Raw genomic sequence first — 27,997 nt, 5'->3', positions numbered from 1 at the left:
GGTGAATGGCAGATTATTGCTTTTTCACAGGATTTCTTTTTTAGTGCTTTTGCACGGGAAATCATGGTTTTAGAGGGGGGAGTATTGCGAGGTTTAAAGTTGGGAGCGACGTCGCTGTAGCGCTCTTTCGCCACAGCGACACGCGACGCTATCCACGCGACACGCAGTTTGAAATACGGCAGGAACTCCGCCAAAGTCCATTTCTCCATGTAGACCACTCTCAACGCGGCATCGCATCTTCGGACAAGAACAGGCGGCAAAACAAAACGCTCCTAAAACTAAAAAAAAATCAGGAACGATTTCTAGAGTCAAAAGTCGCTTGGAGGCTTCAGGTTCGGTCGGGGATAACAACTACGGCTGCTGCTTCGTTACCACGCCACTCGCTAGTACGTTCCATCTCTCGTGCGCCACCCGACGGCAGCGGGCGGCGTGTTAGGGCGGCCGCTATCTGTCCAAGTCGGCGAGGAGCTTGGCGAGATTGGGCGAGCAGTCGAGACCGCTCATCGCCAACTGGGCGAACCAGTTCTCGTGGCGCTGGAGAAGACTAAACAGGGAGAAGAAAAATTAGCCAACTCTGTTGCGGGAAAGAATATGGCAGCTTTTTGGGAAGTTCATTCGATTTTTTTTTAGCACAATGGTAGGAGGGTATATTTAGAAGTGTGGCTGGTTTTGTTTAGTTTTGCGACAATTTGGCAATTTTATTAAATAGCATTTTTTATTAAATATTTATAAAGCCACAGTATTCCTAAAATACAGAGTTTAAATTATATAATTTTAAATTTCAGGCATCAGTATTGCAGGAAAAAAATTGGCAGCATAAGGTAATAAAAAAATTCATTCGATTTTGTACTGTTTTTAGAGAGAATATGTTTGTAGGGTTTATGTTAGAAGTAGAACGAATATCTAAGCGTACCTAATTTTTATTGAGTTTGATATTTATTCTACGACTGATTTTAGTGCAGGTTTTGCAACAATTTCGCACATACTTTTAAACAGTTTTTTTTAATCAATGTTTATAAAGCCACATTCGCCATTATTTCTGAAACAAAGTTGCTGAGTTTAAAATACATTCTTTGAAGGTTTAAAGTAATTAAATTTCAGTCACATATTTATCACTAGAGAAAACAGGAATTTTAAATCGATTACCGGCTCCAAACCGTTATTTTTTTAGAAGGTAGGAATTAGGATATTACTAAAAAATGCAAGCGATTTAAAAACGAGATAAAAAGACAGATATTGCCCACCTTCTGCCGTAATCGCAATGCCTGGCCACGTTCGTGAGAATGAGAGTGGAAGTTAGTCGCAGACTTTTGCTGATAGGGTCTTCCTTTTCGTCCTGTAAAGCAAAAATACAAAAAACGGTGCAAAACACAAACAGAAATGAGGAACGTTTCAAACTTTTCGCCTAAAACTGAACCCGTCATCTCCTAGCAACAGCAAACCATGACTAAAAACCACAAAACAACTTGTAATCTGGTTAAAGTCGATTTGACCCTTACATTGGACGTCCAAGTCACTACCAGTATGGCAGAATGCTTGGGACTTGGCGACTATGTCGGCCGAAGAATCAGCCAGAAAACCGAAGAAATTAGTGTAAAAAAAAAAAATTGAAAAAAAAAATATTTTTTTTCTTTGTTTTTCAAAACATTTTTTAAGAAAGTTTTTTTCAAACATCCAATTTACAAAATACCTTGTGGTTGTTTCCACACATATTTAATCACATCTATTTTTGAACAGCGGAAATATGTAATAACATAACACACTACAATTGGCAGAAATTCATTTGGTTGTGTCATTTTGAAAAAGGTGACAGTAGTGTGAAGCACGTTGTTTAGTGAGAAACAGCCAGTGTAAGGCATATAGACTGTTTATTATTTTAAAAAGTACACACTTTTGATCATACAATTGTTACGTGTTGGCAGTTTTACTTTGAATTGGCAAGTACTTCTATATTGAGTTGATTTTCTGTATATTGAGTAGATTTCCCAATTCCTGTTAATTGTACAGGTATAACATTCGCATCAGCATATTAAGAATGTACCAGGCTATGCTTCTCCACCTAAGGGCTAAAGTATATTTTTGTTGTTTAATTACGCAAATGCAAAACATTTTCGTGCTTCGCGCGTACTTTAGTCTGGTTTTGCTAGGTTTATGTGTCTTTGTTTTCAACAAATCTATCCCAAAGGTAATATGCATACTATGTGGCATGTTGCACTATGACTGTGACAATTTCTATTAAATGTTATTATAAATATCATTATTTCGAGCAATATAAATTAGAAATTTAACCAAAGAATATTTTTTCCGTGCATGTATTTGTTAATGACTTAATGTCACAAAAATTTTTGCGCCTTCGGCGCTACGTTTTGTCGTCTAATTTACTTACTAATAGCCTTGTTTATCGCCAAAACATGGCAAGGTTCATACATTCCTTGGGCGAACACATCATTTAAGTTTAGGGGCGCGACCAAAAACCGAAGAATTTTCGCAAAAAATGCTTGTCACCAGAAGGCTGGCAAGATTCTGCCAGCCTGGTCACTACTACATGAGGTATCGGCTGAAATTCGAAATAACACAACCCTATTAATTATAACACGAATCATATTTCAACAGTATCAACTACATTCCAGGAAGCGCAAGACAAATCATCAAAAATCTACTCACGGAAAAGTCTTCAAACGGCTGTTTGCCGGTGTTCCGTATTAGCACCATCATCGACGCATTGGGGGCCATCAGGTCGATAGGAGGAGGTTTTCTGCCCCCCGGAGCCGTCCCAGCAGACCCAGGGTGAGGCGCACCCGACGAGGGGCCTTGAGGGGCTGGGGCGGTGTGCCCCATCGCGGGGTTATGATTGGGTGCGGATACTACGTGACCTGAGGTGGTTGTCTGAAGTGAGTGTGAAGAGGGTGGGGGTACGGGGTGAACTTGGGGCTGGTGGGGCCTAGGGGCGGCAGGTGGGATGCGGGGCTGCTTTATGGGTGGTTGCTCAACGACGGGTGTGTTCGCTGGTCGCTTTGTGCCAGCCTGAAAGAAGAATATTTTTTAAACATTTTTTATCTTGAAAGAGGTTATTAATTACTATTATTGGGAGGGCATTGTGATTTTGAATACACTGTTTTTTGTTTAATGGTGGCGTTTCGAATATCAGAGTTTCGTATTTTGGTTAGATATTTTGGACAAAAGTTGATAAGCAAAAGTATCAAAAAAAAACATCAACGGTCTTGATCATTTTCCGTACGTATACTCATAAATTGCTGAGCTAAATCGCTTGTCGACTAGAATGAAAATTTTAGTTAACTATTAAAAAAAATACGGGATATCGGATTTAAACCAATTTGTTTCGACATTACTAATAAACTAGCCGTTGAAAATACGACGGTCTTCATCTACAAAATAAAACTTGAAAAAAATTAACTATTTTAATCGGATTTAGTTTTACGTTAATCCATCTTGTTTGGACAATCCTATGTAATCCATGGGTTGCACAGAAGGCGCATTTTTTGACCCTAACAAATACAATAACTAAGGCGGATGCGTAAGTACAACCTGCGGATGCAAATGTTTGCTTTTCTTACTCTGACACTGGTAAATAGATAAGCTGTTTTTAGCGAACTTGTATGGCTACAAATGCAAACAGGCAGCTCATAACCAGTTTAAATGCACGAACAGCGCAAAAAATAGCATTTTTTGGATAATTTGACAGAAATTTCCAATTTAAAATATGTGACACATTAGGCACAAAACTGAGATTCGAAATAACGGCATTTATAGCCCAATTTACTACAAGGTGTTTACCAAGTTTACGAATCAATCAGCGCACCATGACGTATAGTATGCATCTCAGCGCCTTGGACCGACTTGACTTGCTTAAAACAGAGATACAAACATAGCAAAACTGGACAACTTTTGTTTTTTAATTTACGTAATCAAAACAGACAAAAAGTGTAGCTTATGTCGGTGAAGAATTGCCTAGCACCCCCCGCCCATGCGAAGGTCACAGTTGTCTATTTACCTGGAATTGCGATAAATCGGGATTTCCAAAAAGAGCCTGACACATAGGACTAGCAAAACAAAACGTACCCGCACCACAACTTGATGGGCGTTGTTAGCAGCAGGAGTAGCAGTTGCAGTAGGCATCGTTGGAGAGGGAAGAAATGCAGGGGCAGTAGGGTTCGCAGTTGAACTGGGGGCGACCGGGTAGCCGTTGGTGCTACCAACAACCGGGGAAACACCGGGAACGGGGGCGGTAGCGGGAATTTCGGAACTTTTTGGCTCCTCTTCGTTTTGCTGCACCTTGTAGTAGCGGTCGAGTTGTGTGGGGGCGATCGGGGCGGTTTGGGGCGATGTGATGGCCTGGGTCTGTTGTTCATATTTAAAGGTTTATAAATTTGGAAAAAATGACTAATTTTCTGAGGATACAAAATTTGATCAACCGACGTGTTTTAAATATCCTTGTGAAAACAAAACAGTACAACTGCTATTGTCAACACAAAACAAACAAGATTAAAAATTGCTTTCCTACAGCACGTTTTGAAACACCCAACTAAAGCAACATATAAATCATAGTCCAGTCGGAATACAGCACAGTTCGGAATCAAATCAAAATAGGACTAAATCCGAAATGTCGTTATAACGTCTAAATAAGAATAATACAATCAACACGTCAGAATATGACCTGAATGGCCACAAGGCCTAGATACAACCGTTTACCTCAACCCATCCACAACCTAACTTTCCCTATGATTTTAACCCTAACTTAATTTCCAGTCCCAACCATTACACACCACTAACCTTAAACAGGGACAAACACTCGGTAGCCATATTCAATTGTTCTTTGTCGCACGATTTACCGTTAACGCATCACATTGTTATTACTGCATTGTGCTTTTGACAGCAACAACTAAATTATTAATACCGTGCATCCGGTAAAAGTCATCGCAAGTTTGTTTCAGGTTTGTTTTATAGTTTACACGTACAAAGTGAAACAAAAGGCGTTTAAGAGAACGTTTCAAAGTTTTAAGTCACTTTTGTTTGAGCTTTGTATCTCTCTTAGACTGCTAATACAAACTTCAAACCACCCTTGTTAAAAAGAGCGTTAAAATGTTTGTTAGTATTTTGATTTTGCGACCTCCCGCACGGCTTGCAAAGTGTAAATGGAAACAACGTATAGGACAGACTTGGACAACTAGATTTATTTTAGCTTTTTAAAATTAAATTAGAATTAGAATTAGAGCATTTTAGTTTTTCCAAATTAGATCAGAATTAGAATTAGATCGCTTTGAGTTTTTTTCAAATTAGATTAGAATTAGAATTACCGAATTCCTAAAAAATCAAATTTCAACTAGAATTTGAACTAGAATCACATTTAGTTTTTACAACCAATTTAATTTAATCACTATTTATTCTTATAAGAACGTGAATGGTAAATATGTGTGTGCCAATTTATATGCATTTTTATGCTTTTTAGCCTGTAAAAATTACATACAAGTCGTTCCAACCAGAAAATTTTAATTGAAAATCTGTGTTTGAACTGAGAGACTAAAAATGCCGTTGGACAAAGTAGCATTTTTGGTAAAATTCAAATTAGATTAGAACTAGAATTAGAGCAAACAAGCAATTCACAAATTATATTAGAAGTAGAATTAGCCGCATTTTGCTCTAATTCAACGAATTAGAAAACTAGAATTATCTAGTTGTCCAAGTCTGGTTTACGAGGTAGTACCTAGGGTGAAGCAGTGTCTTCCTATTATTGTCCAAATTTACATATAACCGCTAACTAGTTTCGCATGTTAAGACTGTTTATTAGCATCAGGTGACTATCTAATTAAGCGAAACAACAAATCTGTGGTATCTAAAGATGTTACTGTGTTTAAACTTGGTTCAACCTTCTTTAAACAAAAAACTTAAACGGGGATGAATTTATAAGGAAATATTAGAACCGTTTACGAACTTTATTTTTAGTTAGAAACTAACAGTACATCGATATCTTACCACGTTATTAGTTGGCTGAGGGTAGGAGTCGATTTTTTGTATATATTTCAAGGCAATTATTTTGTTGGGTGAAAAGTTGAACCACACCTTTGGGTTCACGGAATAAATCCGTGGTGTTGAAAATAATTCTTTTTATGGGTTCCTATGGTTTGCAAATGCTTTTTTTGTTTGAGTTAGCGACAATAGGAAAATCGATATAATATCAGTTGTATTGGTTGTCAGAATACTGGGGATTCTAAAACTTGGGTTTTACTACTGGCACACCACAAAAATCAAAGAATTATCGCAGAATACAGTTTGTACAAAACAATAATATCATAACTTGACAAACGCCACTAGTAGACGGCAAGCCAACAGTAAATATAACAATATCATAGGTTTTCTAATGTATAGCGTGCATGCACACTAAGAAATTGCCAAAAAATACAAAGAATTTCATGACCCGCCTAATAATCTGTTGAGGCAAAGTAGTGTTCCGCTTTACACAGTTTATGTATAATTGGCCTATAAGCTAGAATACCGTTTTTCGATTCACATAAACCAGTGCTTCTCAGCCTATTCGGGTTGACGTTTGATTTCGTTGAGTCACCGACTGTATTAGTTTATACACGTTGGATTGCATCAGTTTTATATGGTTAGATATATTGGATTGGTTCTGAGGAAAATATCTTTAAATTTTGAAAAGAAATACGGTTATCATTATAATTATAATCCAGTTTATTTAAGCGTGTGTTTTACGTTTTGTTCGCTCACAAAATGTTTAGTTAGAAGAACGGGGTCGCCAACGCTTCGCTGTTTACCTTATGCTTCAGTATTTGGGTCAGCACGAAACAAGGTTCAGGAACACTGGCACAATCGAAAGTTCAAAAACTACTAACCTTGCCAGTGGTGTCATCGGCCGCTGGATCAGGCGTTTTGCCGGCGACCTTATGGGGTGACCAATCAGGCTTGGAATCCGCATGATGGACTCCATTGTTCAGTTTGTGCTGCTGCGCTTTGCCTTGCTCGTTAGACGTCGGACAGTCTTCGGGTGATGGTGGCATAGATCCGTTCACCAAAGCCACTTCGGACGACGGACTGTGGCCCACTTCTAGGTCGTTTGTCATGCTGCAAAGTGAATGGATCATGTCGTGATACTTGGATGTCATTTGCTTGCGGTTGGCTATGCCCGGGTTGTGATTTTGTAAGGTTAATTTTTTGAGCGTCTTGTTGCAAAGCGGGTTTTGGAGAACCGCCGCAGGTCTTAAAGCTGGGTACATTTAAATGCACAGAAATTTGTCAGCGGACTAATACTATGGTAAAAGTTTTTTTAATACAGGCATAGTCGCTTTGTACGTCATATTATGTGTTACCTGGTGAACGATTCTAAGGGTTTGATATTCTCCAAGTTTGTTAGAAAAAATTAGATAATTTTGGTTGAAATATACAATTATATTGCAACATGCTCAAAAAAACACGTGGATTCGAATTTGTTAGGCTAAGGTGCAACCATTAGTGGTTAAAACAAAAGGGGTGATTCTAAAAAAATAAACCTACAAAAGCTTTAAAGGAGAAAAACAATGCTTCTTTAGTGAAATAACTTTGCAGTTACTCAATATCAAAATGGCCAAAAATAATGTATCAAGTTGTTTTGAGAATTTGTAGGTCTGTTTTCCTAATTATCGCGTATTGTCGGGTGACGAATACTTTTACGGCTAAAACATTCGCAAACACAGTAACTGTTACTGTTACTGTTTTTACACAGTAACTATCAACAACTTACATCATGTCAACTTTGCTTAATGGCGGTGGTTCTTCTTCAGCGACTCCATTGCACATCACCTCGCCTTTTAAGTTTCGAGTGGGACCGTCGCTTTCGGCGCAAGCTACCGTTGCAGTTGTCGATGGAACGGTGATTTTCTTGCCGTTTATCGAGTCTTCACAGTGTAGAGGAGGCTTCAGTCGATCGGCGCTCGTATCACAGTCGACGTCATTTGACAAATCGCCGTTTGGGAGGTGATTTTCTTCAGCGCTTTGGCTAGGTTTCGTAGCGGGCGAAGCAACAGCTTTCTGCTTAATCTGTTCGGCGGGAAAGCCGGACGTTGGTTCTAAGTCGCCGTTTAGTAACGATTTCGGGCTGCAACTGTTCGGCAGACCGTTCGCCTGCAAAGTTGACGTCCTATGATTGAGATCAGTGGCGGAAGGATTGTGCTGCTTGGAACTGAATTCCACGGCGCGGGATGCGACCGCTATCTCAGCGGAGGCGGGCTTTTTAGTTTGTCCGGCGACGGAGTTCGCTGCGGTGCTGTCGCCCGCAATTTCCGGCGAAACTCGAGCGACAGCTGGGGTAGCCGTGTCCGCTGGAATTTGAACAGCGGCGTTTGCGGGAGCTAGGGCCTCGGCGCCGGCGGAAACTTGGGGTTGGGTGACAATTTCTGTGGGAACCTTGGGGGACTGAACAGCAGCAGCAGCGCTTTTTGCCAGGTCTGCGTTGAGGGGATGGTGTCCTGGCACTGGCAGTGGGGTTTGGCGTTTTCGGATGCCGGTGATGTGGTACATGGGCTGGCCGTTGCAGTCGTTGAACAGCCTGACAAAATAAACAACTGAGTCAGTGATTCAGCTGGTGTCCTTTATATTACATTCTATTCCAACACACAATATATTTGGTTTGATAAGACAAGAATTGCGTCATTACGAGGTTCAAGATATAATTGAAACTGAAATTATGTAATGACCATGGTAAAAAAGAAATTAATACAGCATAAATCATACAGAAATATTTAGGACCACGTTAACAATGTTGTGTTATTATTTTATTGTAAGAATAATAGTTTGGTTACTTAAAGCGTTATAATTCTATATTGTCAAAAATATATATTGTAACTTGGAAAACCCTGTATTTGATAATCATAATTGCCAAAATTGCAATAGAACTGTGGTGGTGGCAGATAAGCCTCAGCCAACTTTCACACTAGAAATAATGGATCAGGGATATTGGGAAGGGTTAAATGAATTGCACAACATTTCTTGAACTCCTTACGAAATTTACAACAAACTGAACATGTCAGTTCAAACGACAGTAAACTTAGGGCAGCAAATTTTCAATAAAGCACCTTTTTGTGTTTGTTCACAACAATACAAAGCGCTGTACACCGGTACAATTTATGAAGAGGTATTCATTTTTCTAAGGAAGAAATTTGAAATGGTCCGCAAATACAACACTAGGCTACATTTTAAAAGATCGTATTATAGACGTAGAACGAATGCCAAAGGCTTTGGCCCAAAGCCATAGTGCAACAAGTAACATTTTGTGAATGTTTCAAATATCTCTTTATTTATTTTCAACATCGTTTTGTAGATATTTTGCTCATAACATCTTTTATTGAATTAGTAACTAACTGTTATTAAGTGCATTCAGGACATTAATGCTAGAAAAGCAAGCCTGTGATGAGATTTGAACTCAAGACCTAGACAAATTCCCGGGCAGTTGTCGACTACCTGGATAGGCTCAGAGGGGACCAAGTAAGGACAACAATTGGACAGCTGCCTGCAGCATTCTGTGATCGTGCCACGAAAACTCGAATACCTTTCGGCAAAACTATCCAAACTTCATGGTGGCAAAGCAAGGTTACGCTACGTACCTGGAAGCAGTGTTGGAAAAGACCCTTTGGAGACACCTGCCGAAATCGGCGGCTGGCAGCACTTGATTTTTGCTGCACATGCCATACTGGCCGGCAGCCGAGGCGTAGTCGGCAAAGAGTTGAACCCGAGGAACGCTACCGTCTTCGTTGCCGCATTGCTCGTATGTTGCCCAGACCCTGAAGAACAGTAGGTTGTTATTGCTGCAATCAAATAGATTTAGCAGAGCAAAAACAACGAGGCGCCTATGAGACTTAAGGCTTTGGGTTCCTGAAGAAAATATATTTTCCATGCGTCAGGGTTGCCACACAATTTTTTGAAAAAAAATCACATTCAAAGACTTTTTAAAGAAAACTTGTAGGATTTTAAGATCCAAAATTGGTACTCTCAACGTATTATTTTAATATAATTAGAATGTCAAAATAAATAAACAATTTTTTTCCGTTTCGGTATAATTGTTTGGTTGTCCTAGTTAGCAATGGACTGTTTGCATTTGTCTGGGGTTAAAGGTTGTGGTGAAAATTTTGGTTAGCATTAAAATTAATAGAGAAGTTAGTTATGCAGTTGGGTTTGGGGCAAGGTAAAAAAGGTTATTTAGATCTTATTCTGACTTGTTTAGCTATTATTTCTAATTTGGCTTTATCCTGACTAATCGTATTAGTTCAACTTTGGTATTATTCTTGAAAAGACTTTATTCTAAAAATGTTGTTATTCTAATTTATACAGTGCTCTCACCACAAGGATGTCTCTATGGGGGGTTAAAAAACAAAGAATTCATCTTTTGACATTATAAAGTGGGAACAAACACCCACTTAGCAGGAAATGTTACAAATCTGAATATAACGTAAAAAAACAGCTGAGAAACAAAATATTAACAATGCATACTCACCAAAGTTGAGCAAAAGACTCTGGGCTTTTGTCGAGAACAATATCTGGCGGTGGAGCAGGTATGTAGTGGTATACAGGCGGGGTGGAATTGGTTTCCGAATGGGTGTAGGTGGGTCCAGCTCCGACCGGCCTACTGTCTTTTTTGGGGGTCGGTTTCGGCTGGGACTGTGGAGTTGCCACTTGGGGGGTTGAGTTTGGGGTGGGGTATGTTGTCCGAGCAGGTGGGACAGTGGGCAGCATAGGGGGCATGGCTGGGTTTTGCTGAACGGCGTGGGGTGGTCGTACTTGTTGGGAAAATCCTGGGCGTTGAACTGTGGAATTATGGAAACATATATAAGAATTTACAAGGGTATAAATTTAAAACTTTGTTTTGCTTATTATTATTGCATTGGAAAAGTTGCCTATATGCTTTAAAGTGGGTTTGCTTGCACATGGTATGTGCATTTATAAAATGTAAAAAGTATAGTTTGATATAAAATTTAAAAACCTATATATTTTTTTAAACAAAGCAGGAAGAAGTGTATATATTTTTTATGTGTTCCATATAAGAATTTACAGAGGTATAAATGGAAAACTTAGTTTTTCTCATTTTGTTGCATTGAACAAAAAAAACTAGGTAGGCTTGTTCACACAGAATACATTATAAATTAACATTTAAAACCCTACACATACTTTGAAAAAAAAGCAGTAAGAATGCACAAAAAAGCTAAGATTGTTCATAAACCACTTATAATAATTTACTTTAAGTCAACCCCAATTGGTTAACAAAGAGAGAATCACCGACTAGGTTTCAACAAATATAAAGCAATCTTTTGTTATTGGTTTTCCAAAGATCTTTACGAAGAAATAGAAAAGATAACAAACAACACAGCCATTTCCAGTTGTGTTAAACCGACCCTGGTTTATCTAAGCCAGGGTTTCTCAACCTGGGGTCCACGGAGCTGTAATTGAGGGGCCATGAGCATAAGTTTGTAGCAATGTCGTGGTATTGCAAATCCGTGTCTCTATTTTCAATTTTTTCAGTTGAACTTAAACTTGTAATTTTAAATCTACTTTTTTTTTCTTACATGTGACTACCTGCTGTTCGTGAGAAGTTTTGCAACAGTTGACCTCAAGCTTGCAATTCTCTGTCTGTCGCCTAATAGCCAAACATTGTTACGTCACTTACAACCAACATTTGTGTTTTTCCAGTTTACTCCGTATTTCTTTGGAACGTTTAACCAGCATTTTAAATAGTTTGTAAACGGCAAGTTAGAATGATAGCAAAACTAATGCAAGCCAGTTGAACATTTTTTTCACAAAACGTCAAATAACAATATTACCAGATTGGCTCGTAGAGATAGATTTGTTGTTGTTCCATTGATAAATTTTGTTGCAAAATTAATTTTGTTAAACTAAAGCCAGTTTAAGAGGAAAAAGAATAGTTGAACTGCACATACTTTCACATGTTTACTATTGAAAATACGTTTTTACAGAAAGCTTAAACAAGGTTTCGTGTTAATAAATGTCGAAAATCTGCAATGCTCACTGGTGATGTTAAATGTGTAATTCGGACCCTCAAAACTTATAAATCACTGTGATAAAAGCATTCTCGAAGAAAGAATGATGCCACCACAAGTTCTAGCTAATTTTTTTATAATCGATGGGGGCCACGAGGATTAAAAGCCTTTCTAAGGGGGCCACAAAACATAAAAGGTTGAGAACCGCTGATCTAAGCATTATGTTTGCCTTTTTCTGATTTTTCTCGTGCCTTTTTATGATTCGGCGCACCTGAAATAAAGGCTTGGCAACGTCTTGATATTTTGATGCTTGTTTTTAAAAGGACAAGTTAAAAAAATTCTCACCGTGATACTGTTGATGCACTGATTGGGGTGGCGGAGGGGCTTGCTGAAGTGTTGGGGGTTGTGGCTGTGCAGGAGCAATTCGTCGTGCAATGCGAATCGCCGACAGCTGGCCAGAGCCCAGCGTTCGCACATTGAAAGTGATCAGACACACCAGAATATCTGTAAAGAGGAGAATATTTAGGGATTTGCTGTTCCAAGTTTGGAAAGTGGGCAATAAAACCTTTCAGAGAAGTTCTACAAATATCTAAGCCTTGTATAACGTAAATTTTAGGGTTGTTCAAAAAAAAAACACTTTTTGGTCAAATTTTAGTGGGGACCCCCTTAGGTTGCGTCTAAAAACCCCACAAACCAAATCTGAGCACGTTTGGTTCAGTATTAACCGCGCTACGTCAATTTGAAAATTCAGATTTGGGCTAAAATTTTTGAAAAAAATAAATTATCTTCCCCCTGAAATTTTTTTTTTCTTTTTTTACATTGCTTTGTAATTGAATAGCCATAAATAAACCTGTTTTGCAGTAAAAAAGTGAGTAGTCATGGTACAAATGTCACATTTCAACAACATCTGTTAGGCTGTTTTGTACGAAAAATGGCTTTTCAGCACATTTTTTTGAACTTTAAATAAGTAATTGACATAAATGTGTGAAGACTAAATGCACTATTTTATTAATTTGATGTCATGTGTGCTGCATCTACTTAATTTAAAATTTTAAGCCATTTTTTTATCACTAGGCAAACATTGGTGTGAAATAGGTAAATAGGTTGTTTAAATAGTAGATAATATTTAGGGATTTGCTGTAGCAAGTGTGGAAAGTTGCCGATAAAACAGCTCAGACAAATGTTAAAAAAAACAGGGCATTTTATATACTCGGCAAACATTGGTGTTGAAATAGGTACAGTAAATAAGTTGTTCAAATAGAAAGATAATATTTAGGGATTTGTCATTCCAATGTGCGGAAAGTTGCCAAAAAAACCTTTTATATAAATATTAAAATCACAAGCGCCTTTTATATCAATATGCAAACATTGGTGTTAAAATGGGTAAATAAGTTGTATGAAATAGTTTTTCCTTGATAAATAACCTAAAAAAATCAGACCAAATTCTTTACATATTGGCTGAGTTTGCCACTACAATGCTTAAACATAGTTACACAACTTATACTTTATATTTTTCCAAAAAAATAATAAATTAAATTTGAGTGGATCACCTATGCTGCCTGGAACAATTGCAATCCTGGTGCATGTTTCTTCTCCGAGCTTTGAGAGTGAATACAGGGCCTCGATGGCTGCCAGAGCCAGCTCAATGTCCCCTATGGTTAAGACCAGCACTGAAGACTTGAACATGTTGTCATTTAGGGAAACCAGGAGACTCTCTTTGTTTCCCGAGCTTTTACATAGATTTCCCAACACTTCATACCCTGGAAATGGCAACAGAACATATTTAAATCAAATTTCAAGACGACAGACATAATTATGGTTATTGTAGATTGGACCCGGGCAACATAATGGCCCCACAAACTCTATATTTAGGATGTTTTAAAAACTGAAATAGAAATTGTTTTCGCGCCTCAAGCGAATCTCTCTGTTCTGACTTTCTTGTATGTTGCACACGATTTTTTGGCATATTTGCAGACAAATAGAATCCTCTGCATGTGGCATTTCTCAAACAAAAGGTTTAACAAACTTAGCCTAATATTTATATATTTTTTGGGCTTATTTTAACATTTTTAAGCTTATTTTAACCTTTAATGCCAAAATATCAAGCAATGTACAAGTTTTACCTGCGCTTAATGCGTCATGTCCCCCTTTAAGTCTACATTAAAGTTTGCATTTAAAAACAAATATGTCGCATATATTCAATTTTAAATTTGACTTAAATTTGCCCGCCATAACATTTTAAGTTTCTTATGAGACCATCCGTTAAAATTAATTTCTCACCCCTGTTTTAGATTAATGTTTTATTCTTAAAGACTTAAAATGGGAAAGATGGAGTCTATTTTGACGAGTTAGCGATAGGCTTTACTCAATAAATAGCAGCATTGGTTTCTTTATTTTTTACCATGTGCAGTGTGCACTGGTGTTCAAATGGCCCCACTAAAGACCTTTTTTGGTGTTGACTTTCTTTCAGTCTGAAAACGTAAAGGTCGTGCATTTTAGCCGCATAACAAGGTTTCCTTTATGATGTCAGTGGAGTGATGGGAATTTACTTAACTGTCATACTCTATAAAACTAGAACAAATAAATCTACAATGAAAGGACCAGGAAAACAAGGTTCAATGAAAATCTATTTGCCAAGTATGTCGGGCGGTTATTGTACTTTTATTGTTCCTTTTTTGATAAAACCATTTCTTGCAATGTATATATATTAGTATGATGTTATGTGCTTAATTAGCACTACAAAATTATCACCGGTTGCTAATTAGGCACGTAACAGTAGTCGAATGAACACTTATTTGGGCATGTCTTATTTACACCTAGATAAACACTAATCTCTTTCAATACAACAGAACATAAAAAACAAAATTGGACAGTTTTCTGGTCATATGTAGCTTAAAGAAAACAAATTAGACACTTCTCTAGTCGTATGTAGCTTAAAAAAACTCATTTGAGCACTATTTAAAAATTTAGGTAAAGCAATAATTGGGGTACTCAACATATTACATTTAATAATCCTTACAAAGCAGTGATCTTGTGGGATCCAGGGATAAATGGAGATCAAAGTTGTAAAATAAAACATTTACAACCAAAATGTTAACTGTACCCAATATTTAGAAATGCCCAAAAGTGCAGACATTTGTCGGACAGCATGCAAATAAAGCTACCCACTATTGCAAATCTCTTAATCATTTTTGGTATACTCTAAAAAACAGGAGTTTTTTGTTTCGCCCCCACTATACAAGACTTCCTTAATGTGCTTGATCATTGTACAAAGACTAAATAAGCAACAGTGGGGCTTCCCCTGGGAATCTCCCATGTCATGACAAAGGAGAAAGTGCAACCAGCAGACAGACAGACAATGTGAACTAATTGTGGGTATGGTGCTCAAATTACAATTACAATACAGTTTATTTTATTGTGATCGCACAGTTCTGGAAGTTACATAAAGAATAGCATTTTTTATTTAAAAATTAAATGGGGATTTATATATATATCATTTTATACAATGTAATTTTTATTGTGATAACAAAAATGGAAGTTACATAAAGAAAGGCATTTTTGTTATTTAAAAATTAACCTTTTAGTAGAAAATTTTTAAGCCTGCTTTTTTGGTCAGATTTGTGTGGCTGGGTGTTGTAAATATGTTGCTATATAGTTTTGTAACCAGAACTTACCTCTGATTTGATTAAACTTGTCCGGTGACTTGATGCACCTTTCGGCTGTTAGGTACGTTCGTTCCATGAGGTTTATTCCCAAGGACTCAATAGTCATCTGTAAATAAAACAATGTCTTAAAATTGCTTTATATTAGGTTTTTAATCTGTAACTAAAAAAAAATAAAATTAATTGTTATTTTAAATTTTCTATCAGGAAATAAGGCATTGGCATTGTTTCTAAAATTAATTAAATTTTAGTGCTATATATTTATATTTTTAATGTAAATAAATTTTATTTTTAAAGATCAAATGTTTTTTAACAATTTTAAAAATGAATTTCTTAGCTTTATAGATATAATGTATATAAATATAATGCCTTGCCCCTTAAAAATTATTTGAACGCATGGACTACAGTCGGCATAAAATTAATGATGTCATAAATAAACGACTGTAGTTCAAGACTTGAACAATATGCTATATAGGGTAAAACGACAGTAAAATTGAAATGGAATCTAAATACACTAAAGGAGAACACATCACAGCATTTTTAATTGAACTCGTTTGCTTTAAAACGGGTTTCAATTTGGCCTTTCTCAAAATTAGTTTTTAGATTTCCATGCTATATTCTTAATGGAAATTTATATTATATTGGAAGACCAAAAGGTTTGTGAGTTAACTCAGGGTTTCCAAACTTTTTTGGACCACGGACCACTATTTGCAAATCTGTTTTTGTCGCGGACCGCAATACAATTAAAGTTGAGTTATTGTACTTAACAATTAATTCAATGGCAGTATAATTACACAATTAAATTATCCTTTAACTTCACTTCGTTTTTTATCTATGCCTCAGAACAAACTTTTTACCCACTAATATTCGCGCAACAAGTAAGATTTGCGATACTGGATAGCAAAAGCTTTCTTGTCATATTGCCACGGACTACCACCAATGGTCCGCGGACCACAGTTTGGGAAACCCTGAGTTAACTGATGAATTTCAGTGAGACTAACTGAATACAAGATATTTAGTAGTTACATAAATCACAAATTATCACAGTGATACTAATATATAAAGTGCATAATGATAAAATCGTTGGCCATGAGTTATAAAAGTAACATTACCTGGATAAATAAAGTAAGACTGCTTATCACATCATTAAGATATAAATAATAAATGGGAGAAAATTGACAATGCGTGTAGCCTGATTCTAATAATAATTAAAGAAATTTAAATATTGTTTTGGAACACAAATTAAATCAAGTTGGCAACTGTGAGTGCTATAACAGGTCAAGTTTGCATTTCTACATAACAAATAAACTTGTGGTTTACCAACGATATTCGAAGGCAAATATTATAATGGTACAATAGGGCCAAAGGTTAGTTATAGTACTACAATAAAAACAGGTGTGTTACAATAACATCACGCTAAAAAGAGAGAAAGGATACAAAAAGCACAAAATATGCAAGATGAAAAAAGTTTAGCAGCATAGCTTTTTAAGGTTTGATTTGCCATTAGGCAGGAGTAAAGCAAAATTTAGTACACATTAAATTTTCAAACATGTTATGCAAATATATATAAAATACCACACTGCTTGAGTGGTTAGAAATGGAGTGGAGTTTATTAGCACTTACATTAGATGAAAGATTTCCCAAGATGTCCAGGCCGGTCTGACGCAGTGAAGAGTAGCTGGAGTAAATGCAGAGAAACACAAATCTGATCAACGGCCTGTTCTTGGCCAACAGCGACACATTGAAGGATTCAAACGATAGGTTTAGCAGCACGAGGGCAATCTGAAAATTTTACAAAATAAAACATGAAACAAATTGGTAAAACCGAAAAATTAGCTTAATACAAATATGCTCAAATGTTTTTAGCGGTAAGTTGTGGATTTGATGTGACAACTGAAATCCATTTAAGGGGTTAAACAACATTCATTTAGTTTAATAAGACTTTAGCAATTTCTTATGCTGGTCATAATTTACAACCATAGCAATAATTGTTTAAAGAAAGTTTATATTTTTTTAATTTCATAATAAACAATTAAGCAATATATGGGGTATAATTTTTTTTACTGCAAGTTTTCTGTTAAATGAAAGCCAGAAAATAAAAAAATTAACATTCCAATCTTTCTTTTTAAGTCTACTACGAAAAGCTGTATTTGTAGCGGTGAAATCGGCAGAGGTAAAATCATAATTTTGATCAAACCTAAACAATTTTCCGGTTTAATAGTTTTGCAACTTAATGCTTTATTATTTTAAATAAATACTGTTTGTTGTGGATTTTGTTTAATTAAATCAGCTTTAAATGTTATTCATCGAACAACCAAACACACACATTATACCTGAAGAATTCGCTGGCCTTCATAATCCTGCACACCAAGACTGCGCTTAGATTGAAAAAGGAAAGACCAGTCCTTGTGCGAGCAATCATCTGGCTTCAGCTTGGAAAAGACAACATCCAGACTGTTTGAACTTGTGGGGACATCTAAAGTGGATGTAGTCTTCAGCTGTTCGTCAGTTTTTTGGTTTGGCTTCCAGCAGTCGAACAGCATTTCCCTCAGCACGTCTTTGGCCTCGATCGTGTCTTGCCAAAAGCGTTGAAAGCTGTGGCCGCTCTTCTCTTGCCATGAATCGGCAATGCTTGCATAGGAGTTTATGTCTGCGTGAGAGAAGTGGCAAAACTAATTTGACGAGGCTTATATATGTTGTTTGTTTAAATATAAAATGCCTAAACCAAAATAAATATTTTTATAAAAGTTGGTAGTTTTACAATACACAGCACAGGTTGTAAATAGAGATAGACCGATATATCGGCCGATATTTGGCTTCTACTGATATATCGGTATCGGTAAATGTAGGCCGATACTTTGGCGGATATTTTAGTATGAAAATATTATATCATTTTTCTTGTATAACAAACAACATACCCATTTTTTGATCAAAAAAATTTAGGTTTTAGCATTACACCAAGTTAACATGCAATATAATACTTCAATAATTTATAAAGATGTATAAACTAAAGCGTTATTTGGATTTTATTTTCAATTATTTTAAGTTTTTAGCATTTCCAATGCATATAAAAAAAATCGGTAATTGGTATCAGGTATCGGTTGACAAAATTATAAAAAAACGGGTATTAACATTGGTCCAAAAAAGTGATAACAGTCAATCTCTAGTTGTAGCTCCGCTATTCTTAAACCTAATCGGTTATTTTAATAGAAAAAATGGCAATAAAAGCAAAGTGAAGAATTCCACACTGATCACAAAATAACTTCACTGCATAGCTACAGCGCCTTATTTTCTTAACACTTCAATTGTGTTGAAGGAAAAGAGCAATAAATGACTTAATTGTCGAAAATAAGTGTTATTAATTCAGGTTTGTTTATTGCAAAGTGTAGTTTATGATAAATAGAAAAAAAACATTGCACCAGACAAGGTAGAGACAAGAAAACACACAAGAGAAGCCATTATAATAATTGTGGAAGAAAACAACATTACTGTGCAATAAGATTTGTTCATCTAAATTGTTGCAAAAAAGTCTTGTGACGGACAGTGACACAACAGGCTTAGAACAGTGGTTCCCAAACTATATTATTTATGGTCCTTTTAGTAAAGGTTACCGGATTACAGCGCATTTGCACTGTTTACGAAACGTTATAATAAACAATATTCTAATAACAGATATTGGCGGTAAAACATGTAGTGATATTTATTTTAGTAATTGCACTTTATTCCAGTGGTTTTTACAGTGAGCTTTTTGAAAAGTAACCTATTTGTACATTAAATGCATGCTGGTAAACAGGCAACATTGGCTACAGAGTTATTTCTTTAAAACTGATAAATAATTAGGGCGATTATTTTTTGACTAGGCAAAAAAGTCCCTTATGTCAAAATTTAGGTCGAAATTGTCAAAAATGACCAAATTCAATTCTCTAAAATGGACAAATATTGTTTACAAATGTAACAAAACTGTAGCAAGCTTTTTGAAATTGTCATTCAGTTAAAAAAATTGACTAAAGTTTAGTTTTAAACAACACCCAACAACAATTTAATGGTATTATATCTTCATTAGAGCAATATATGGTATACACATGTTGTCAGAAATAAGCACACATGCCCAGATTATTGTATTAAGGTTGAGCTCAAGCTTTGTTTTTGCTTCATAGTTGGGTATTTCTGATAATTGGACAATATGGTATTGAATGGTTTTTGTTGTCTTTATTGGTGAGGGTTTACAATTCAACCATTTCCTATTTTGATAATATGCACAGTGTGTGTTACCTCTTTAACAGTTTACTCAACACTTTTCTAAAATAGCCAGCATCTTTTTATCTTTGTCATTTCTATAGTTGTTTGTCTGCTTTTTTAAAATGCCTTGAATATCAACGCGAGTTTTGTATAAACTAGAAGAAAAAAAAGATTTCTGTTCCACCGATTGGTGAAACTCAAAAATCGTGACTAAGAGATCCACGACACCAAGACAATAATACAGTACTTTATAAAACACTACTCTGTTTAAATTAATGTATTTCTAATGGGTCAAAATTCTAATTTAATAATTATAATCGCCCTACTGATAATAATATGGTCTTTAGCAAAAATGTTGTCAAGTTATAATAACATTGTTTAGTAGAAAGTGTGTAAGTGTGAGTGCAAGCTAAAAACAGATATAACCATTTTTTGTACATATTCAATAAGGAGGCTTCATAAAACAGTATAATACCTAAAATCCTAAAGAATCCAAAACATATGTGGTCAGTGGGCATGTTGAGCATTAAAACTGACACCCCAGGGTGTATCGAAAAGCTTGATTGGGAGCCACTGCTTAAGAACTAAGAGCATCTGCCATCTAATTTGTGAAAACGTAGAGGTCTTACCCTGTGAAACTATCCCAGCGTGAAGCAGAAGTGCTTCAAGCAGTTGGGGGCACCTTGAAAGCCTCAGGACATGGCGGGATTCCCCTGAGAGGAGGGTGCAAGCATTTATGGCGAAATCAACCTCATTCGGGAGACCGGATGTCAGGGAGAATGCGATCCTCTCGTAATCGCTGGTGTCTGTTGCGAAACGAGGCTCAGACAGTCTCGTTGCACTGAGACCGTAGTTGGCTCGGTCATGTTCTAAAACACGGAAAACATGGTGTTTGTTGATAATTTATGTTTGAATTTAAATTATTGCAACTTGCAACGGCTAAGGAGACTGTCACACTAATGTTCCGCTTATAACAAATTAACTACTAAACGCATCTTATAAAATGTTTGGACAAACCAACTTAAGGTTTTACAACACAACAATTGTAAGTAAGGGTTACAAATAAAATGTATTTCTATTTATAAAACTTTTGGCATGTTTTGAGCGTTTGTCAATGGAGGGTTGCCACAGGTTTGTAATATTCAACTAAGACTTTTTAAAGCAAATATTTTTATAGTTTTTTAAAGACCTAAAATTAAATAACTTATGTTTAGATAATCATTTTTGGAAGCAAAACAAAAATGCCATAGTCAACACACTTTGAAACACACGTAACTTCGGCTGCCATTGTGCAGTGCAAAAACAAATAAAAAAAACTTTTAAATTATTTACAAAAAAAACGAGAATGATTTAAAAACTTTTATAAGGGAGTCAATTTCAATACATTTAAAATTAAAAAAAAGATTTTAAAACGACTTCGTAGCAGCTGGCAACCGTGCAATCTTTTATAAATTTAGCTGACAAAAATGCCACAAATATCAATTCCATTGTAATACATACTACAGTAAAAGTTAAGACAAATATATCAATTTAAATTTATCAGCTCAACACAGCCGACATTGGTCTGAGTTGTTTTACTACAGTTCATCTTTCTCATGTGACTTTTAGTCAAATTTTGAATTAGGTTATATAAAACGCAAAAATTCTAACCTGAAATATAATTTGGATGTCTGGAACGACGAATAGAATAGTCAATTCGTTGCTTTTTTGACACTTCATCATCACCAAAGTAGTGAACTTTTTCGTATTCTTCCAAATATCTGCAAACAAGGTATGTTATATTCTAGACCTCAAAGAGAGTTACCAACAACAAACACCACATGTATATTCAACCTGTGGTAAATGGTCCTCAAACCATATGAAAGGCTCGTAGAAACAACAGGAAAGTTTAGTTCCAGTAAGAAATCTTCCCAAAGTTCCTTGTCAGTGGCCTTAAAACAAAAAAAAAAACAAAGTACATTACATTTCTATGGTTTTAAGTGAAATTTTAAATACCTGACAAGACAATTCATAGCTTTTAAATTGCTCCACATATTTTTATTATAATTCAGACAAAAAAAAAGTACAAATTGGTTGGCCGACACACTAACAAAAAGTTGAAAAACTGGCAGTTTTTAAACTTAAAACTTATGCAGCGCATAGGATAATTTCAAATAGTTTTCGAAAGGCAAATCAATTTAAAGAACTTTCAAGATTTTAAGACTTTGTGCCAACCCTGCAAGAGCCTTGCGACTGTATCAGGAAAAACTGTTTAAAACTTTTTTTCATTGAAAAATAAAACCTGATGGTGTGCTTAAATTTATTTTCTTTCACTATTTTTTAACTAACTTAGTTTGTTGCTTTTTAGCAGGTCAAGTTATTTGTGCTCAGGTTAAGTTGTTTGTGTTCATAGAAAAAAAGCAGTGGACAAAGGCTTTTATTATAAGACATAACTTCTTTTCAGGAATTTCTGGCAATTTAACATAACAATGCTATAAACACAAATTTTCACAACAGTGTGTTTAAACCTAATCCCAAAAGGATTTAACTTTTACTTTAAAAAAAATATGTACATGTGTTGTGTATACTAGTTTTATACATAATAAAAAATGCCATTTAAATTTTTTAAACGCGGACACAAATGTTGCCTTCTTTTAATCAGACATATCCAAAAATATTGCGATCATACCTTTTGGGAACCACCTGATGATGTAACTCTGTTGTATAATCCATGCAAATCAATGACCTTTCCAGCAAGCCTTGGATACGGAAAAAGAACTTTTCTAAAAAATTGTTACATTGTAAGTTTAAAAGTTAGTAGTAGGCACAAAACATTAGAACAAAGTAAATTGCTCTTTTCACACTACACAACACTATACCCACAACTACTGTAGGAGTTTTACCGATGTGGTGAATGTCACTTTCCACTATAAAATTTTATTTCTGTAGTCTTCATTAATCCAAAAACCCTACTCCAATGAACCAAAACATCTGCCAAGCATTATCCTTTCGCAAATATTTGTTTTGTGCTGGTTTGTTTTTTATTTGATTAGTGCATAGCATTATTTGGCTCTAATAGATTTACACTACGAAATATTTTACCCCTTATAGTAGACCAAATTTTTTAATCATGTGTCCAAAATGTACAATATTTCATTGAAAATCAATATATTTAGGGTAAATCGTTACAACTAAAATTATTTGCCGTCCAATAAATTTTTTCTACAAATTAAAAGTAAAGTGTAGGTTAAACCCAAAAAGTTAAGGCATATATTACAGAGAAAAATTTCATATTATAAATACTTATATTTTACTAAAAAGACAAATATTAAAAAATTCCAACAGGCTTAAGAAATAAGCGAAACATTATTTTAATGGTTTATTTTGTTGCAAGTAAAAACATTCTAGTATTTTACATTTCTGTGTTACAACAAAACTAAATAAATGAATTTAACTGTAAGCAAGTTAGATGATGTATATTTTTTTTGCTACCAGAATATAGATATAAATTTTATACATTTATAATATGGGCAAAATTATTTTATTAAGTAAAACCTTACCCTTTATCATTCAAAAACTGTTGCAGGCCATTTAGAAAAGCTGTTTTTTCACCATCATCAGGTTTTTTTGTATTCATTGTTACTACAAACCCTAAACCAAATTAAATACATTACTGTAAATGAAGGCATAATTTAACAGCAAAAAGTTAAATGTCCGTTTGGATTATAGTTAATATTTCAGTCAGTAATGGGTTTACAGCAATCGCGTTTCACTATATTCATTTTAGTAGGCTATATGGTTCCCTGACTAGCTTAGGGTAAAAATTAAACTTCCCTGATTACTGCAGGCTGGCCCGAAAACAAATTCGGCGATCTTTACGGCACACAAGTCGCTTTGCAGTAACCCTCCAGGGTTCTCAAACAACGCGAGAAATTCTGCTTGGCGCAAAAACTGATTCAAGCTGCTGTACAGGCGCGAACTATCCAGACACCAGCACACAGAAATCGCGACCAAGTTTACGCGAGAGCCGCTGCCGCTTCACGACGCATTTAGGCAATCAACGCACCGCGAGAGCAGGCACCGAATTTTCCTACTTTTAAAGTCGTCCTGTGCCGTGCCGGGGCCCCTGCACGTTGTGCCCGACGCCTTTCCGTATTTACCCGATGTTCATTCTTTGTCTTCGGGCCAGCGCGTGGTAGCCGCTTCGAAGCAAACCAGCCTTGGCGAATCGACGCGAGTCAGTCGCACAGCAATGGCGACCGATTTTCGAGTCACGTGACCCGCAGCGCACCGCGCCACCCAACGATATCCCTTTTTTCTTTCCGTATTAAATAAAGCAATAAGCTGAGGCCGCCGCGCGACCGCTGTTATGTTTCGCGAGTTGTTTTTACGTTTCAACCGATTTTTCGATCGGTAATGTGTGTGTGGGGGTGGGTGGGTTGTTGGCGCTAGGTGCTTTTTCCTGCCTTTGTAACAGCCTTTTACTTTCTCTCCCTTTTTTTGAAAGCGCTGCGTTTTATGTTAAAGCTGACTGTTTAAATTGCACCTGGCGGGCGGAAAATGGATATCGGCGGTCCAAACATCGATTTAAGCAAGGTAAGCCTAATTTTACAGTTTTTCAAACAATTATTTTTTAAATAGTTATAGCATTACATTTTGCAGGATATGATTTAATAAAATGAGGTATTGAAAATATACGGCATCTTCATAAAATAAATTCTTGATCATGTTTTTTTACTGCAACTTATTTTGGTTTGCAATTGTTACAGTATATTTTCGTTCCTAAAAAATAAAATATGTATGAAATTTGATCTATTGCAGTATATTACTACTCTCAGTAATCACAACCATTATTAAACATATACCAAACAAGTAGTGGTGAGGTATCAATAATAGTGTAAAAATCATTTTCTGTTGTAAAAAATGTTATTATGGCAGGTGTTACATTAAACCTAAAATTAATTATGATACAATACTTTCATGTTGAAAATCAAAAAAAATAAGTCCTACATTTTTTGGTAGGATTTTAGAAGTAGCCATTGAACTATGTTTTTGTCAAGCAATGAGTTAAACTACTGATTTGGGTGCTGGTCTAGAATCCTTCCAAAGCGTTGAAACAATTATTATAGCAACGCACAATATTTTGATTGTGGTGTCAGTTAAGTGTTTGGGTAGGGGTGGGTCAAGTATTATTATTTAATAATATAGCCCAACCTACCCAAACCCAAATGCTAACCAGCACCCGAACCCAAATAATGTCTGTTGTGATAGGATTCTACACCAGCGCCTTAATTTGTAATACGGCCAATTTGATTTTTTAGGTCCCTGGACTTAACCAACGTAGATCTGTCACGTTCTTCAACCATTATGTTATGCACTCTGTGAATTTTCTCAACAACTTCTCGGCTGTTGCCGACCAAAAACTTGCAAAGCAGTCACTTGAAATTCAAAAACTGGAAATTGCTATGAACATCCTTGAAGCAAAGGTGAATATGTGTTTGGACGAAGTTTTGAGCTTTAAATATGTTATTCTGTGGTGCCATGATATTATACACAACTTTTGAGGGATTAGGGAACTTTATTGTCTGAATTTGTTTTACTCCAGACCAGTGATATGTATGATGTTTAACAAAACTGTTTTTAGAGATATAATACCTGAACAAAATATTGTTCGTTATTTTAAGAGGTTAAAATTTATAAGACCTTTACGGTTTTTAATTGTATTCATCTGACTATTTTAATAAAAAAACATTTTTTGTACAGTTGGCTTCAATTCCTGGTCTTGAAAATGTTGGTGGCAATAAGGAAGCTTCATCAGCAGGAACCCCAGCAGCCCCAAACACAACCCCATCTGGGACGGGGCAAACTGCAGCTTCTGTGCAACCCACACCTATGGAAGTTGTAGTGGAAGAACCGGCTAACATCCCACAGGCTGAAAATGTTGTCACTGTGAAGCAAGACCCAAGGTAAATATCCTTAGGCATAGGTGCCAAACATGGGTGTGCAGAGCGTTTATCAACGCCTTGGATTTCTCGCAGGGTATGGAACACCCCTGGTATTTGGCCAGAATACATAAGAGAAAACTATAATTATTTAAGATAACGCCGCCAGTAAGACAGTATAAGACAGGTTCATTATCAAAAATACTTTCCTTAATTACAGTGTTAGGTAAGTATCAAAGTGTTAGTTCACACCTACAAATATATAATCTGGACTGAAATGACAGAAAAATAATTTTGTTCTGGTTGAAAAAAACACCCTGGAATTTAAAAAGTTCGTCGCCTGTGTCCTAAGGCACTATTTCTTGCCTTGAGTTATTTGGGTGCTTCATGTAAATCATTTTACAAAAGAGACCTGGTTAAAAGATCTGGTTGAAAACTGTTTGCCCAACAGTCCTCAATTTATACCTTTTGAAAGATAAACTTATATATTACACAATCAAAAACAGCTCCTCAAACTCTGAAGAAGGCAATTCGGTATAGGTTGCTGAAACGTTGGTTGACAATTACAATTACCAGAGGAGCTGTTTTTCAATATTAATATAAGCCTGGTAGCATTTATGTAAACTTGTATGTTCAATGATAATAATTTTTTAGTTATCTGATTTAATCATATATTTTTTTGTTATTCATCAGATACGCAAAGTTCCTCAAGATGGTAAATGTGGGAGTTCCAAAAGTTGCCATTGAAAATAAAATGCGCTTGGAAGGTTTGGATCCATCTCTGCTAGAGTAAGTGAAAAGTTTTTATTTGTTATGTGTCAAGTAACAACTTGTAAAAAAACAACAACATTAAATCGTTAAAACTTTAGGCAAGCTTATATGAAAATACAAAGTGTTATTATAAAATCAATTTTAACCATGTATATTGTATATACATGTTTTTCATGTTATGAACACGTTTATTAATTTAAATGAATTTATATTACATACTAATTTTTCCCAGACAAAACTGTTAGTTACTTTCATCTTCTTTCCTAAAACAATTCAAATTTTTTTAAAACATCTTATCCATCTAGTTTTTGTTGTTAACAATCAGTCAATCACGGAATCTGGTTTTCTACTACTTAAAGTTTTAATTTTAATGATTCGCCAACTTTTTTCTCAGTATCCTTCCTGGGGCTTTTCTTGCCTTCTAAATGAAATATCAGGATAATAGATTTAGCCTTTTTTTAAGTATTACTTACTGAGTAAGGTTGTCATGAAATATACATAATTCTGTTTTATTATGTTGTATAGCTTAACCAGGTAGTTTGTCAATAAAACCCTAAATATTTTTTATATATATTTTTTTATGTGAAGTAGTATAAATGCTTAAAATGCCTTTTATGCGTGAAATACAGTATTATTAAAAATGTTACCAAAAGTGTCTTTAAATTTTTAAAAGCGTGTTTAATATGTGGCAACCCTGTATTGGACGAACGGTTGTAATGACCAACCTCTACTCGCACACCCATGTTAAATTAATAAAACGTACGAAAATTGATTTCTCTACGAACGCTAAATCTGTTTTCTCTTTAGCACACCTGACGCGGCTGTACCAGACGCAGCGCCAGCGGAGAACGAGGATTCCGACAATGAAAGTCAGAGCTTGTCCTCGGGCGACGATTTCAGCGATTGATTTTCTTGTGTTTTCGCTTTCCATTGATTTCATATTCTCAGTGCAATAATTAGTGTCAGTACTTTTTGTTAAACGATTTATCAAAATAGGAGTGGTTTACTTTTTTGAGATCAGCTATATTTTTGGAAGCTTGTTACAAGTTTTTTACACGTTTCTAGAACTCGCAGCTTGCTAATTCTATTTCTAGAATCAAGAAAGTTTGTTTCGACCTTTACAAAGTTAACACTTTTATGTTGGAATATAGGCACTTTACGACGTTGGCGCTTTGAAATACCAGACAAAATCGAGCAAAGATTGAGAATCCGTCACCGTAAAACGTAATGGTGTCTTGTGAGAGTTTACATATCCTAAAATGGTCAGCAACCGGCTTCGGCCGACACAAAACCCGAGGAAATTGGTTCATGGATTAGTTCGATTTTCCGCATTTCGTCGCTTGAGGGAAACGGTTAAATGGTAAAGAGCAGTGGTTCTCCGATCTTTTATGATGGTGGTCCCTTCTAT

General features: G+C 35.8%; 2 protein-coding genes across 2 annotated transcripts; one reads left to right on the top strand and one right to left on the bottom strand.

Annotated features, from left to right (window-relative positions):
- Positions 1-22: 22 nt before the first annotated feature.
- LOC146159130 (uncharacterized) lies at positions 23-23,655 on the bottom strand. The gene is made up of 18 exons (XM_083384390.1): positions 23,437-23,655; positions 22,566-22,659; positions 21,731-21,828; positions 21,548-21,657; positions 20,527-20,766; positions 17,992-18,308; positions 17,282-17,440; positions 15,671-15,767; positions 13,547-13,756; positions 12,342-12,500; positions 10,499-10,808; positions 9,612-9,788; positions 7,754-8,557; positions 6,870-7,098; positions 4,081-4,359; positions 2,665-3,024; positions 1,245-1,336; positions 23-544 (listed from the first exon to the last, which is right to left on the bottom strand). Exons 1-18 carry the CDS (start codon positions 23,511-23,513, stop codon positions 445-447), a joined length of 3,912 nt encoding a protein of 1,303 aa, XP_083240516.1. The 5' UTR covers positions 23,514-23,655; the 3' UTR covers positions 23-444.
- Positions 23,656-24,357: 702 nt separating this feature from the next.
- LOC146159129 (WASH complex subunit 3-like) lies at positions 24,358-27,605 on the top strand. The gene is made up of 5 exons (XM_083385551.1): positions 24,358-24,472; positions 25,198-25,362; positions 25,640-25,842; positions 26,512-26,607; positions 27,397-27,605. Exons 1-5 carry the CDS (start codon positions 24,437-24,439, stop codon positions 27,494-27,496), a joined length of 600 nt encoding a protein of 199 aa, XP_083241677.1. The 5' UTR covers positions 24,358-24,436; the 3' UTR covers positions 27,497-27,605.
- Positions 27,606-27,997: the final 392 nt, after the last annotated feature.

Source organism: Ascidiella aspersa, chromosome 3, assembly GCF_963924565.1.
Source record: "Ascidiella aspersa chromosome 3, kaAscAspe10.2, whole genome shotgun sequence".
NCBI lineage: Eukaryota > Metazoa > Chordata > Ascidiacea > Phlebobranchia > Ascidiidae > Ascidiella > Ascidiella aspersa.
This window is presented reverse-complemented; position numbering and strand designations above follow the sequence as displayed.